Source organism: Agelaius phoeniceus, chromosome 2 (genome assembly GCF_051311805.1).
Source record: "Agelaius phoeniceus isolate bAgePho1 chromosome 2, bAgePho1.hap1, whole genome shotgun sequence".
Classification (NCBI taxonomy): Eukaryota; Metazoa; Chordata; class Aves; order Passeriformes; family Icteridae; genus Agelaius; species Agelaius phoeniceus.
Window position 1 is genome coordinate 24,742,177 of NC_135266.1, and position 14,204 is coordinate 24,756,380.

General features: G+C 44.9%; 1 protein-coding gene across 3 annotated transcripts in view; it reads right to left on the bottom strand.

Annotated features, from left to right (window-relative positions):
• The window catches only part of IRS2 (insulin receptor substrate 2), a 28,536-nt gene extending 14,579 nt beyond the window's left edge, over window positions 1–13,957 (bottom strand). Inside the window, exons 1-2 of one of the 3 annotated variants that reach the window (XM_054655055.2) lie at window positions 10,456–13,957; window positions 5,247–8,508 (exon numbers count right to left, since the gene is read on the bottom strand). In XM_054655055.2, coding sequence (XP_054511030.1) covers window positions 8,387–8,508; window positions 10,456–13,951 — 3,618 coding nt within the window. In that variant the 5' untranslated portion in view covers window positions 13,952–13,957 and the 3' untranslated portion in view covers window positions 5,247–8,386. Of the gene's footprint in view, window positions 1–5,246; window positions 9,209–10,455 lie in introns of those variants that run through there. The other 2 variants (XM_054655057.2, XM_054655058.2) reach the window with 2 other exon arrangements.
• Window positions 13,958–14,204: the final 247 nt, after the last annotated feature.

The window sequence follows — 14,204 nt, forward strand, 5'->3', positions numbered from 1 at the left end:
AACAGTTTACTGCAAAGAAAGTGATAAGGATACAGCATAAGCTGCACTAATTCAATAGTATTTCTCAGCAAAGTAGAGTAGAACACTTTAGCAAAGTAGGAATACCAGCCCAAATCTACTTGACACAAAACATCATGGAAATAACTCCCAGTATGTGTTTTTAAAACAGTAAGGCTAAAATGTTGTCACCCTGTAAAAGCGACAACAGCCCATCTATGAGAACACAGAAAATTGAAAATATGAGGAGAAAGCAAATGAGAGAAATAGAAAATACTGCAGCATTTTCTCTTAATGTGACAAGATAGCATCCACATGGACAGCTCATCCACAGCACAGCCCTGCTCCCTCTGCATTCAGCCACACCAGTGCCACTGTGCTCGCTCAAGCTGCAAGATCTGAGCTGTTGTTTCAACTTCCTCACAGAGTCAAGTGCACATGTACTAAAATAAATGTCCATCAATTTACTTCCTGAGGGCTGAATCTGACCTCCACTAAAAATCAATAATATTTCACTACTATCAAGTTCTATTTTTTTTTTAACAGATACACTATCTCATGCTACCCCATCTTACAAACCCTTTGGTTTACTGTCCCTTGAATATTCACACTTACAGCAGGAAGGAGTAGTATGAGGGAAAAGAGGACCTAAACTAGGAATCACTTACAGTGCTGAAATACATCAGTGCATTTGTAGTTGGAAATCATCCTATTGGCTAACATTCAACATCCAATTATCATCTATTTATTTATTTATTTAGAGACCACACAATTTACCATTTATATGAAAATACACCATTCAAGGTTACAGTTAAAAGCTCATTTTTACTGAATTTTCATTTGACATTTGAAGATTAAAACAGAACTGTATAATAAGTCACCTTTCTGCAGATACCCAAAAGAAAGCAATATTATCCCAGCACTCATTAGAGCATGTTAAGAGTTTCTCTGGTATTTGTGAGAGTAACTACTAGACTATTAGGATTGCAAAACAGTAAGTACTAACAGTTTTAAGTTTATGGCAAATTCTTTCAATTATTCTGTGCATCAGGGTCATTTATATACATACATATATATATGTTTATTCCTAATGCTCATCCACATAGTTAATTTTCTATAATTATTGTTAAAGTCATGAGCACTAATTCTGCAACTACAACATTCAGAAAATAATGTAACTTTGTATTGTTATACAAGACTGACTCCAAATCCAAACATAAATACTTTAAGTTTTATGCTAGATTAAAACTAATATAGTTGTAAACAATTTTTAATTAAATTACTTTTCATAGTTCACAAACAACTTTCCTGGCAATCACCAGGACAAATCTTAATTGTTTACGTACAGGATTGTTACAATGAAATTGTAATTTTTCCTTTCACTATGTTAAGGAGATGGTATTATTATAGTTCTATTTCATTCATTTTGGCAGAACTAATTGCTCAGGAATGAAAGCTGTTGTAGAAGATGCAAGTCCACCCTCCTATAAACTTTACCAAATGTTTATGATGTAAAAATGAATGATGTTACAACACAACTGAGTGCAACTGACTTCCAGGAGAACTCTACCTCCACCTTCCAATTCCAAATCTCATTATTCCATCACAAGAAAACTTTTTTAGGTATAAGTGAAAATTTTGGTTAGACACTTCACCTGATTTTGGTTTGCCTTTTTGAGTAAACTAAAAACAACTCACTGGAGTTTTTGAAATATCACTACCAGAGGAACTAGCAAAAAGAGTGCATAAAAAATTCACTCCATAACTTCTCAGTAATTCAACCACAGGAGAGACCACAGTATTTGAAGCTGTCAATGTGGTGATGTAAAAGTTTTGCATTAACTAGAAAACTGGTGAGGTTTGCATCCATCTGGCAATTCTACTCTTACTCTTTGAAATAATGCTAAAATGCAACATTACCAGTTATTGCCAGTAAGTTTCTATAGCCTAAATTATCTCTGTCAGTGAAGGCAGACTAAACAAAAAACATTATTGTTTTCTTGTTCTTGAGCAACTATTCAACACCACTGACTTCTACATAAGAGTTAAGCCTAACCCAGCCCCAAAAGATTGTCTATGCCTTGTTCAATCAATATAATGAATTCCAGTGAGAAAAAGTCTAGATTCAAAGCAAAACCAAACAAAACAAAGAAAAAAAAAATCACAAATAAGCAAACAAACAACAACCAAAAAAAAAAAAAAGAAAAAAAAACCAAGAACCAAACCAACCCAACATAGAAAAAAAGTCTTCATAATTCTGATTCCCTACCTTAACTTGACAGTGCCACTCAATTTAATGAGGTAGACATGACTGTCATAAACACTTTTAAAAATAATATACTGCCTCAGTGGACACAATGCAAGAGACTAATCAAAGCCAGCTTAGATCTTATTTCATTGACATGATTTTCCCACTGTTACTGGAATGATTTATTGATTTGTCTTTGACTGAAAAGAATCAAAGTCCTCTGCCTCAAGTTGCACTTACAGTGGTGTTTCTTAGTCTACTTTAAAGTACCTGTGAAACAGATTTGGAAACTGAAACTCAACAGAACACTGAGTTTTATATCACAGCACATATCAAGCAAGTTTTACTAAAGCATCACTTGGAAAAAGCTTGGAAAATTCTGCAAAGTGCTCTACTGTTTCTAAGAAACTTCTGCTGTTTGTGATTTTCAGCAAATTTGCTATTTTGGCATCACACTAGAGCCCCAGTGCCTCCATTTCTGACCCCTTCAAACAAAAACAAGCTGCTCAACAATGTCTAATCCGTGCGTCATGTAATCCTGCTTAATACCCTACAAACTCTGGGTAATATTTGGGTAGTTTTTAAATTTAGCAAAGAACATCCTGGCCTAGTTCAAAGATACCCTTGCCTTGGGTAGTGTCCCCTAGAAACATCGCCCACACTTGTTCCAAAGAAGAAAAGCAAATGCACACTTAGGCATAATAGAACTGAACAAAAAATAGAAGAAGAGACTGTGGTCTAGTGTCATAATGAAAACACGTAAAATTACAAATCAAATTATTGAAATAGGAATGCATTATGCAAACACCAAGCACACCACTCAAACCAAGAGACAATCTGACTTTCCAGGAGTGCTCATGGCCCCACGTAGCAGCCAAGCACTCGCAGCGAGGGCAGCCAGCGCTGCAGAGGACGGACACAGCCCCGCAGTGACCAACCCTGAGCCACTGACATGTGGCACATCACACTGCCAGAGACACAGAAAATCCCTTCCTTGAGACACCACCGCCTGCTTTTGGAAACATCATTAGCTTACAAGTGGCTCATGCTACACACGCTACCAAAGAGACCTAAACTAAGTCCCGTGATAATTCTTCAGCATACTGTCCTGCCTGTCCTACCTAAGATCTCTCAGAGCCTCACTGAAGAACAAATGTGTTCCTACTTTGTTTAGGCTGTCAGGCAGACAGTCTCCAATCATTAGCCTCTTGTCAACAGCGATGCTGGGGTAGATTACTACTGTGTAGTGCTTGTAATGGCAGGTGCATGGCCCTGGGGCTGCCATCTGCCAGGAAGGAAGTGTTCTCCTCTAGGATGCTGAAGAGATTGACAAATAACGTAAACAAAACACTGAATCATTCCTAATCTATGCAATAAAGCTATTACATTACTCTTCTGTAGTGTAGATGTCACCATCAGAGGTGGGGGCTTAGGTTTGTGGCTTGAATTGTTTTTCCCTAATTATTTTTGTGATTGATTTACTGAGATAAAAAACACACTCTGAAGTAACTTTTGTTTAACTGAGATGGGCAATTCTGGATTTGAAAATAAACAAAAAAATCATCCTAGCATCAAGTATGTTTATTTTGGAAAGTATCTCCCCACTGTTCACTTGTAGTAAGCCTCTTTCCAGAGAGTATTTGCCTGCACTGTGAGCAAGAACTTAGTTTTTTTAAGATTACTATTTCTGATACAGCTATACACAAATTGGGGTCATCATCACTGATAAAAACAATTAAGAAAGCTTTGAGGTATTTTTAAAAGCAAAAACAGTAACAGAACTCCAAGTATTGTCCTTGGTCTTTTAAATTAATTTCCAAAGGGATTTCTCATAATCAGATTGAAAATCTTTCCTAAACAGTCCCAGTTTAGCATCCAATTTGTCACCTAAGCTACCAAGCAATAGCATAACTCCATGGAAATAAGCAGGCACTCACCTATTCTTCAGGAAAGTTACTCATTACTGTTTAACTGGCTACACAGAGATTACAACCTACTGCTGTCTTTGAGCCAGCCTCAAACATTACTAGATGTGTTAGCACTTTAACACACTAGGAAATACTTTCAAGTGGCCCTCTGTAAAGATGTAAGCAATCTCTGCATTGGTTTCTCTATGGTTTGCATCAGGCTTGTAATATCCAAGTTTTAAAAGCTTGTGCTAACTACTGACACGACCTTACAACTAAGGGATTCATTCTACATGTATTAGTGTAGAAACTGAAAATACAATCTAAACCAGTAATCCTGGCTTCCTCCAAAGCTGACAGAGATGAAGTGGAAAATGCATGCTACTTTATAGCTCGCATTTAAAAGACAATGGGAGGGAGCCACCTTTGCTGGTTCTGTTTACTGCTGCTGGCTCTCCAGAGCCCTGGCAGACTGACTAATCCAAGAAACACACGTGCTAGATAGCTAAAGGCAGTTGACACAAATACAGGTGCAAAAAAAATGAAAATACACCAAAACAACAACAAAAACAAACAAGTTTTCCTTTGAAAACTGCTACAGGAGAGTCAGTGTTTTCAACAACCAGTAACAACGGGACTATTGAGCTGAACTTGGCTTTTCAAAGCTGCCACTTTTGACCCCCTACACACATACACACAAAACTTTAAAAATAACTACATGCCAGACAACAGACACAAAGAAAACATATCTGAACTTTGGAGGTCACTACACTATCTTCTGAAAACTCAAGGGATAATACTGATTTCCATGAATACACAGATCACTTCAAAGCAAACATTGTAAGAAACTACAGAAAAACCCAGAGAGTTATGAAACTTTCAAAATTACACATCCTAATTCAACAAATCAGTCACCGTATACACTTGAAATTGCTATTACACATTGTGTATCAACTTAATGTTAAAACTTCCACAAAATTTGCTGTATCATGACTAACACAATGAACACAGACACAAAGAACAAAAACATATGGACAACCAGTGTAAAAAGTATACTATATTTCAACAAATTCAGAAGAAAAAAGCCACAGATACAACCATTTTTTAGATGTTTATTACTTTAAAAAGAAACATATTAATAGTGCTTTTAGAGAAAAACTTATAGACAGAAAATACCTGAATGTAGTTATGCTGTCATTTAACTGCTGAATAGGGAGGGAAGTTAGATTGCATACAGTAACTGGCTAAATTTTTCAGTGGATGCTTGCTGTGTTTCAGCTTATAAACCACTTCAGCATTCCAGTGTAATTAACACTACTTAAAAATAAGAGTAAACCAAGTGTAAAGAAACCCATGTTAGACTCTCTTTAAAAACAAAAAAAAAACAAAAAAAAACCCAACAAAAACAGACCAACCCCACCATATAAAACAAGCCCTAATACTCTTTCTGCTCAAACACTCCTTTATTCTTCTTACTTAAAAACGAACATTACTCTCTGTAGCTATCTTGAAAGAAATCAAGTAATCAGAAGCAATCATCAACCTAAGCATTTCCTCTGCCTTGAGCAATGACTGTACTGGTTCATTTTAGAACAAACCCACCATTCATTTTGGTCTATAACAATTTATCTTAAATGACTGAAAGAAACCATGACATTCTTCCTATGAGCAGTATAGCTAAACATAATTTTAAGTATAAAGCAAAAAAAAAGTCTAATAGATGTCTTGATATTCTAATAGATGTCTTGATATTCTATTTGTTTGTAACAAGCTGACACCCATATAATCAGCAAAATTTAAAGTATTTAAAGCTTCATTTAATCCTAGATAATTTCAGTTTACATTTTGTGTTTCACTAGTGGCACTGCTAGGATCAGATCCAACCATTTTGGTTTGGTCACCTGCAAAGTGCCATCTGAAAGACAGTAAGTAAATTTTGAGACATTTAAAAGAAAACCTTAAATTTTTAATTTTAAGTGTGAGTTAAAGATTCAAGCTATGTAAGTTATTAAAAGTAGCTCAGTTCTTTCTGCGGTTGGTTTGATGTTCTTACAGAACTTAGCAGTAAGAGAAACTACTACAATGGATTTATTCAAAGACGACTTTAAAAGATGTATAAATTTCTAACAAAGCATATAGTTCTTTTAATACTTTCAAGAAGTTATTTTAAAATGAGCATTAATTTTGTTAAAGAGACAAGCATTGTCATGTTGCTCTGAGAACCAAAACTTTTTGGCAGTAGGCATATGAAGAGGAGGTCAAAAAAACAACTTAATAATACAATTCATTGTGTAAAGTAATCCCAAAGAAAAAGGAAACAAAGTTTATGTCTTCCACAATCTAAAACACCATCAGAAAGACAGAGAAAGAGATTTCTTAAGATAGGCTTTTTATTTAGGTACAACCATAAAACCCTCACAAAACTGAAAGCTAATTGACAAGGCAAGTGCAAAGGGAGAACATTATTATCAAAAATCACCTTATTATGATTTTAAGCAGCTGCATTACAGATGATGACTTCTTCAAACAAATCAAGGCAAAAGAAACTGACAGATGAGGGAAAGAACCCTCAAGGTCTTTTGCATTATTACATATAGTATCTGTTCAATTTTAGAAAACTAGGCCAACTACTAGAAACATCTGCAAGTTGAAGCTACAGAGCACTCTGTGAATGGAAAAGGAAACAAAATTAAAGATAACCCACTCTGGTGATTTAGATTAAAGAAAATTCCCTATTATACACCCACTAAATTTAATGGTAATATTAATTAAGAATTCCAGGATTACACGCAAAGGGTAAAATCTTAACCTCACTGAAACAGAAACAAAACTCCTATCTGACTTCAACTTTGACTTCAGAACTAAGATCCACCATAAAAAGTCACATCATTGTTGATTAATCTGTCATAAATATACTGGAATAAATAATTCATACTTTATGAGAAAAATTAGTGTAAACATCTCCATAAATAATTAAATCCATTCACAGTCCATATTTCTAAGCAAAAAAGTCATAGTTTAAGAACAAAAGCTAGTTATTAGCAAGTAACAAATTTTAACCCACCAATAACAGTATTATTTTATTTACATATCAGATGAAGGCAATTGTTTCTCCAACTCCTAAATATTTGCAACAGAACATTTTCAGAACACAGTAGAACTAAACGAAGTGATAATTTCAAGCAACATTTTAACTGTTCTGTTTTGACAGTGGCTGAGGATGCACTCCTGTCTCTTGCCATGACAGAACAATATGGACAGAGACTTCCAAAAGCAAAGCACTCCTACAGCAGAGGCAAGTTACTAATAGCAGAGAAATACATGACACATGGAAGCTAGCCACCTTTAAATTATACAGATAATTTTCCTTAAAGCAGTTATCCACATGAAAATATAACTACTGCTACAGACCTTAAGAAAGAAGTCAGACTGATTTTTAACATGTGTTTTGCACAAATCAAAATCCTTAAAGAATAACTCAATGCATGGTTTTTTACATGTATTTGCACAAATCAAAATACTTATTTTCTGAGAAGGTAATTACAAGAAGCTTGTTTGTATACTCAAGAGTCTTCTGTTCTAAATATTAAACAGAAATGGATTCTCCATCATTTCGAAATAACTGCAAACCACTCTCGAAGTAAAACTTCTCAGTTTTCTAACGTAGTTAGAAACAAAGTTTGAAAAAAGTGCAAACTAAACAAACAATGCTGATTATATAAGCTCTCTCTTGTGCAAATCGACAATTTTTACAGAATTATATTTTCTCAAACCTACCCAAAATACTTTTGTTGAAGTAATCTTTTCTATGCACAAAATACAGTTTTCTTTAAACAGAATATGTTTCTCAGTAAAACATAAAATTCTCAGTAGTCTCCCAAATCACAATGTTTGAAACTCAAATACATTAGCAAACTTCTGGATGACCTTTTTAAGCACTGGCAGAAGACCTAGCATAAACAAACTTTAGTGTGAAATCCCAATGAAAACGAAAAGGGAAACTAGGAAATTTGCAGAAGTTTATCCAATGAAGTCCTTTACGATGTATTTCTCCTTCCCCATAGCGTGACTTTCCCAGATTGACTGCCACAAGTGCAATTAACCTGATGCCCTGTTTTTGGTACCCACCCCACTGTCGGCTGAGGATGCTGGTGGTGTGAGGTTCTTCCTTACTACCTGGACCTGACTCTGGTTCCATCCATCCATCCCTGCATCCCGTACCTCTGAGTGCACCCTACAGGCTGGCACCCTTCTCAGGGAAGCGAGGTGCTGGAGAAGACAGCCCACCTCCTACAGATAGGGTCAATCCCAACGAGCCTCCCCGCACCACTCCTCCATGTGATCTGCGTTTAGAAGCTTACGGGAAAGAGGAAAAACAAACACACATGCAGATTAAATATTAAAATAAAGACAAGCCTATAACCGTCCTTGGACAAACACACGCAGCAGCAGCACTGAGCCCTCTCCGCCGTAAAACCACATTAACACGGCTGCGTTCTCTGCATTATCCTTTTGTTTACAGGCTGGGAAGGACAGCGCTCGTTTCCCTCTCCTTATCTGACCGCCGCCGCTCCCATTCCCGCGCTCCCGTGCCGGGTTTTCCCGGTGACCGGTGCCGCCCCCCTCCCCCCTGTGGGTCAGCAGCTCGGGGAGTGCTGTGGAAACAGCTCTTTCCCAACACCGGGCTTCATCTGCAATCGGGGCTCTAGCTGCCTCAACACAAGCTCCTCGTTTCTGCGAAAAATCCGTTTGCAAAGCAAAGGGGCGTGATGGTCTGGGGCGCCCGGGACCGCCGTCCCCAGGCCGGGCAAGGAGAGCGGGGGCTGCAGCATCCGCGCCGGGCTCGGGCAAGCCGCAAGGATCCTGAAAGCGACCCCAGCAAAACTAAACGCAAGAGACAAATAAGGTTCGGCCCTCAACCCTTCCAGTCATTCAGAATAAGCCTTCATCTTTTCAAACTCTGACATTGCATTCAACAATCCTCTCGTCTTAATTAGGTTCAGAGCTTGCTCTGCAAACGGTGGGATCTCTCATCTTTTCCATCTTCCTGTACTTCCTATCAAAAGAGAAAATATTTTCTTCTTCAAAATCGACTAGCTACTAAGGAAACACAAGGAAAAAACCCTGCAAGTGGCTCTTACAAGCTTTTGCTGCTCACTTGTTATGGATGCCTCTATGAGCAGTGTGAACAGAGAAGCAATACCTACTCTCCTCCAAGCAGCTACTACACGGCTTGTCACTTCCCCCAGCTATACCCATAAACACATATTACAGCTATCCATGCATAAGGCTTTGACTACCATGTCTTGCATAAATCCAAGAGCCAAGAGAATCCTTACAAGTGTCTCATTATTAACTTTTCCTCCTCGACAGCCTGGCTGCTCTGCGCCCTCCTCAACCAGCCCCCAGTTCTGTACAAACCCTCACTCACTGAGAGAGGGTGGAGTTCTATTTCAGGGAAGAAGGAAGGGTATTTGTTTCTTTCCTTTTTTTTCCCAGCATAACCAGCACCTAATTAAAGGAATAGCTACATACTGAAAATCAAAATTCTCTCTCACCCTACGTTTCAGATTTCTTCAGTTTAACACCCAACATTTGCAATCCACAAGCCCTCAACTGGAACACTGTTACACACCAACACAGGCTGGGCCCTTAAGTGAAATATGCAATACAGCATACAACAGCTCAAGCATATAGTGACTTCTATACCATTTTAAAATTTCACATTTCATGCTCACTATGATTTACTGTTAAACTTTTGCAAGAGAAAAGGTATTTCAAAACCATGATATTAAATTTATCCTTCTCAATTTGATATTCCAGACCTTCTCAGTTAGGGAGCCAAGGATTGTTTCTGTAATCTGATGTCCTCAATCAAACAATGCTGGTTTTAACTCAATCATTTTACATTTTTAAATAGTATTTAGAAGTTGCATTAACATAAACTATTTAGGTCACATTTTCCAAACACTTTCCAAAATCTTAAGAAAACTCTGAATGCAGCCCAAACATAGAAATTGTGTCAACAGCAGCTTCTCATGGGGTACCCAGAAGTATAAACACATAATAACAGCACTGTAGTACTGAAACATGAATAAATATTCCAAAATTAAACCTTTTTCCTCATACAAAGAGCCCACTAAGTTCCTCCAAGACTGCTTACGGCAGGACATGTAAAAAGGGATAAAAGTGATTTCTAAGGAAGCGAAGAGGGATAGTGCTCTACACAACAACACACAACCTTGTGATGGTAAACACAAGCACAAACACACACAGCAGGCACTGTCAGGTGTAGCTACTCACCTTTCACAGCACTGGCTTCTTTCAGGTTGTGAGACAGAAAGTCTATGCTGGCATAGGTGCTCATCTCTACTCCATTGATGCCCCCATTCAGGAGGTGCCTAGCTTTCAACCTGGATTTGTCACAGTTTGCCAAGGACCCATCCACCACATCAATGGCGATGTAGTTGAGGCCATTCTGGAAGCCAGCCGAGGTCTCCCGGCACATGGGACTGCTACCCTGCTCCTCCTCCAGGCCTTCGCTTTTCCTGAGGGACACGTTCTCCACCGAGGCTGAGTTGTGTCGTTTGGGGTTGTGTGCGAAGGAGGGGGACACTGGGGTCACAGTGGTGGTGGAGGAGAAAGTTTCTGAGCTGTGCCTCCTCCGCCCCTGGGGATCTGCCCGGATTACTTTGGCCCCCCGATTCGGGTCTGGGGGAGGGCTGGAGAGAATGAAAGCCTCCACCCCAGAGAGGGTGAGCCTCTTCACGCCAGACGTGGGGCTGGTGACCCGGGCACTTTCTGGTTTCTGAACAATGGGTTGAGGTGGGGTAGTGGCCATGCCAAAGGTCATCTCGGTGTAGTCACCACCATCCGACGGGCTGGACGAACAAGCCATCCCCACAGCCGCCTTCAGGTAGCGCCCATTGGGCTGGCTGGCACTGGAGGAAGAACCCGGAGAGAGAGCTTCTAAGGAGCCCACTGAGACTGTGCCCGACTGGGAGGGTGACTGTGACCCGAAGTCAATGTTCATGTAGTCAGAGAGAGGGGAGCGCCTCTGCCCCGTGCCTGAGCCCAGGGAGGAGGCTGGGCTGTCAGCAGGCAGCGAGGGGGGAGAATAGACGGCAGCGTCCCCAAAGTCAATGTTGATGTATTCACCGGGGCTCTTGGGCTCCGGCGGCAGAGGGTGCTCATTCATGCTGGGCAGCACCGTCCGCAAGGTCTCCAAGGAGAGGCGGCTGGGCCGGGCCGCCCGCTGGCACCGCTGGCTAAGGAAGCTCTCGGTCCGGCTGTGCCGCAGGGGCGAAGGCACCGTGTGGCTGGAGGGGACGAAGGTGCCTGCTCCACACACCGCCTCCTCCGGGATCATCCTCCCCGGGGAGTTCATGAAGACGTACTGGTCGCTGTCCTTTGCCAAGCCCTGGCTCTTGTAGGAGCGGGGTAAGGAACTGTACGAATAGCAGCTGGGCTTTGGGGGCTCATTGGACCCATGCCCTGAAGGGGCAAAAAAGAAGTCCGGGGGGGTGAGGGAGGGAGCTTGGGGCCCATTCTGGGGGTCCCGAGGGGACATATTGATATAGTCGCCGTTACTCAGCCTTCCGTCTGAGCTCTCCATGGACAACTTGGAGCCGCACCACATACGCATGTACCCGCTATCGTCAGGGGAGCTCTCCCCAGGCGAGCTGGTCTTGTAGCTGCTCCCGTTCCCCGGGGACCCGCTACCCACCCCTGCCCGGGGCTGCAGGATCTGCTTGGGGGCAGACACGCTGGTGGGGCTCATGGGCATGTAATCATCACTGCCCCGGCTTCCCTGCCCTAAGGCTGCGGCTACACCGGGGGTCATGGGCATGTAGCCGTCATCATCTCCCGCTCCTCCCCCCACTGCCGGCGGGCCCAGATTGGTGCTGCTGCTGCCGGAGCTGCGGTGAGAACCGATCTCGATGTCCCCGTAGTCCTCCGGGTAGGGGGTGTAGGTCACTTTGGGGGAAGCCCCGGCTTGGCAGGAGGAGAAGAGGCGGCCGGCGCTGCCGGCGAAGGTGGCGCGCATCAGCGTGTACTCGTCGAGGGAGGCGGAGGAAACCTGCGGCGCGGCGGGTCGCTGCCGGCACGGCGTGGTCAGGGAGTAGGTCCGCTTCCGATGGCACCTGTCGCTGGCAGCGTCGGGGCAGGGCCGGTAGCACAGGCGGCCACTCGGGGGCCGCTCCATCGCCATGTAGCCATAGAGGTCGGTGCCGCCCCCCGGGTCACGCACTGGGGGTGTCTCGGCCACCGACTCGGGGGTGTTGCTGCGGTTGCTGGCAGTGGAGGAGGAGGAGAAGGGCCGGAGGTCGCCGCCTGGGCTGGAGCCGTACTCATCGAAGGACATAAAGCCGGCGTCGCTGGGGGAGCCGGACACGGAGGCGCTGCCGCTGGACGGGCGCTGCGGGTGATGCGGGTGGGCAGGCTCGGAGCCGAGGCCGCTACTGGAGGAGAGGCTGATGGGGCTGGTGGCGGAGGGGGGCGAGTGGGAGGCGGGCATGGACATGGAACGGCTGCTCTGCAGCCCGCCGCCGCCACCGCCGGCCAGCACCGGGAGCAGCTTCCCCGCCTGCCGCCCTCCGACGCCGCTGAGCGTGTGCGAGCGGCTCAGGGGGGTCCGCACAGGTCCCGGGCTCATAGGGCTGCCGGCCACGGAGCCCATCCGGCAGCCGTCACCCTCGCTGGCCGTTCTCACCCGGCACGGCGTGCATTTGGTGCTGGCGCCGGCGGCGAGGCTGTCGGTGCGGGAACGGCGGAGGAGGCCGGTCTGGCTGGGAGGCAGGTTGACCAGGTGGTGGTGCCGGCGACCGGGCACGGTGATGGGATGGGTGGCGGAGGCGCCGCTGCCCCCGGGCCCGCCGGCCCCCCCGGAGGAAGAGGAGGAGGAGGACTGGCTCTTGCTGCGGGGCCGGAACTCGGACAGCTCCTTCAGCGCCTTCATGGCCTCCAGGATGGTCTCGTGGATGTTCTGGGCCACCACCGAGTCGTCCGCTTGCATCCAGAGCTCGCCGGGGCCGGTGGCGGCCGAGCGCCCCACCTCGATGAAGAAGAAGCTGTCGGAGTGGCCGCAGCGGCGGATGTTCATCAGCTGCAGCGTGACCGAGGGCAGCTCGCAATTGAGGCGCACGAACCCAATGGTGCGGGCCGAGAGGCAGAGCCGGTGGACGCCGGTGAGGTTTTTACTCTGACCCAAGCCCTTGGGCTTCAGCGTCACCTGCCAGACCTCTCGGTAGGCAGCGGTGGCCGGCGCGATCAGCCCGTAGTTAAGGTCTTCGCCGGCCGCGGCCAGGGAGGCGGCGGCCGCGCCGCAGGAGGCGGAGAAGGGGGAGGCGAGGTGGCGGTAGGGGGACCCCTGGGAGGCCGCCTTGCCCTCGTTGAGCAGGTCGGTGAGAGCCCTGTACCAGCCCTCCTGCTCCTGCTCGTTCTCGGCCGCCACAGCGAAGTACTCGTCCTTGGTGTAGAGGGCGATGAGGTACTTGTGCTTGGCGTCCGCCCGCTTGTTGATGTTGAGGCAGGAGTCCAGGGCGATCACCCGCTTGGGCGCCCCAGACTTGTTCCTCCATTTCTTCTCGCTCTCGTAGTACTCCAGCCGGGCGCCCCCCGCCTCCTCCCCGCCGCCGCCCGGGCCGCGCAGCACGAAGAAGCGCTTGTGGCCGTGCTTCTGCTTGCGCAGGTACCCGCACTTCCTGACGCCCTGGTTGTTGTTGTTGTTGTTGTTCAGGTTGGGGCCGGGCGGGGAGCTCAGGGGGGGCAGCAGCCCCAGCACGGCAGGGCTCGCCATCCCCAGCCCCGCGGCGGGAGCGCCGCCCGGCTCCTCTCGCTGCTGTCGCCGACGCTGAGCGGATCCGGAGCCCGAGCGCCGCGGCGAGAAAAAAAAAAAAAAAAAAAAAAAAAAAAAAGAAAGAAAAAAGGAAGGACGGAGGGAAGCAGGTAAAATAAAGTTATTCCTTCGTAGAAGAGCGCAGTGCTCGGAGCCGCAGCGGGATCCTCCGCTGTCACCTCTAGGCAGCGGGTGCTGCTGGCGGCCGCCCGGC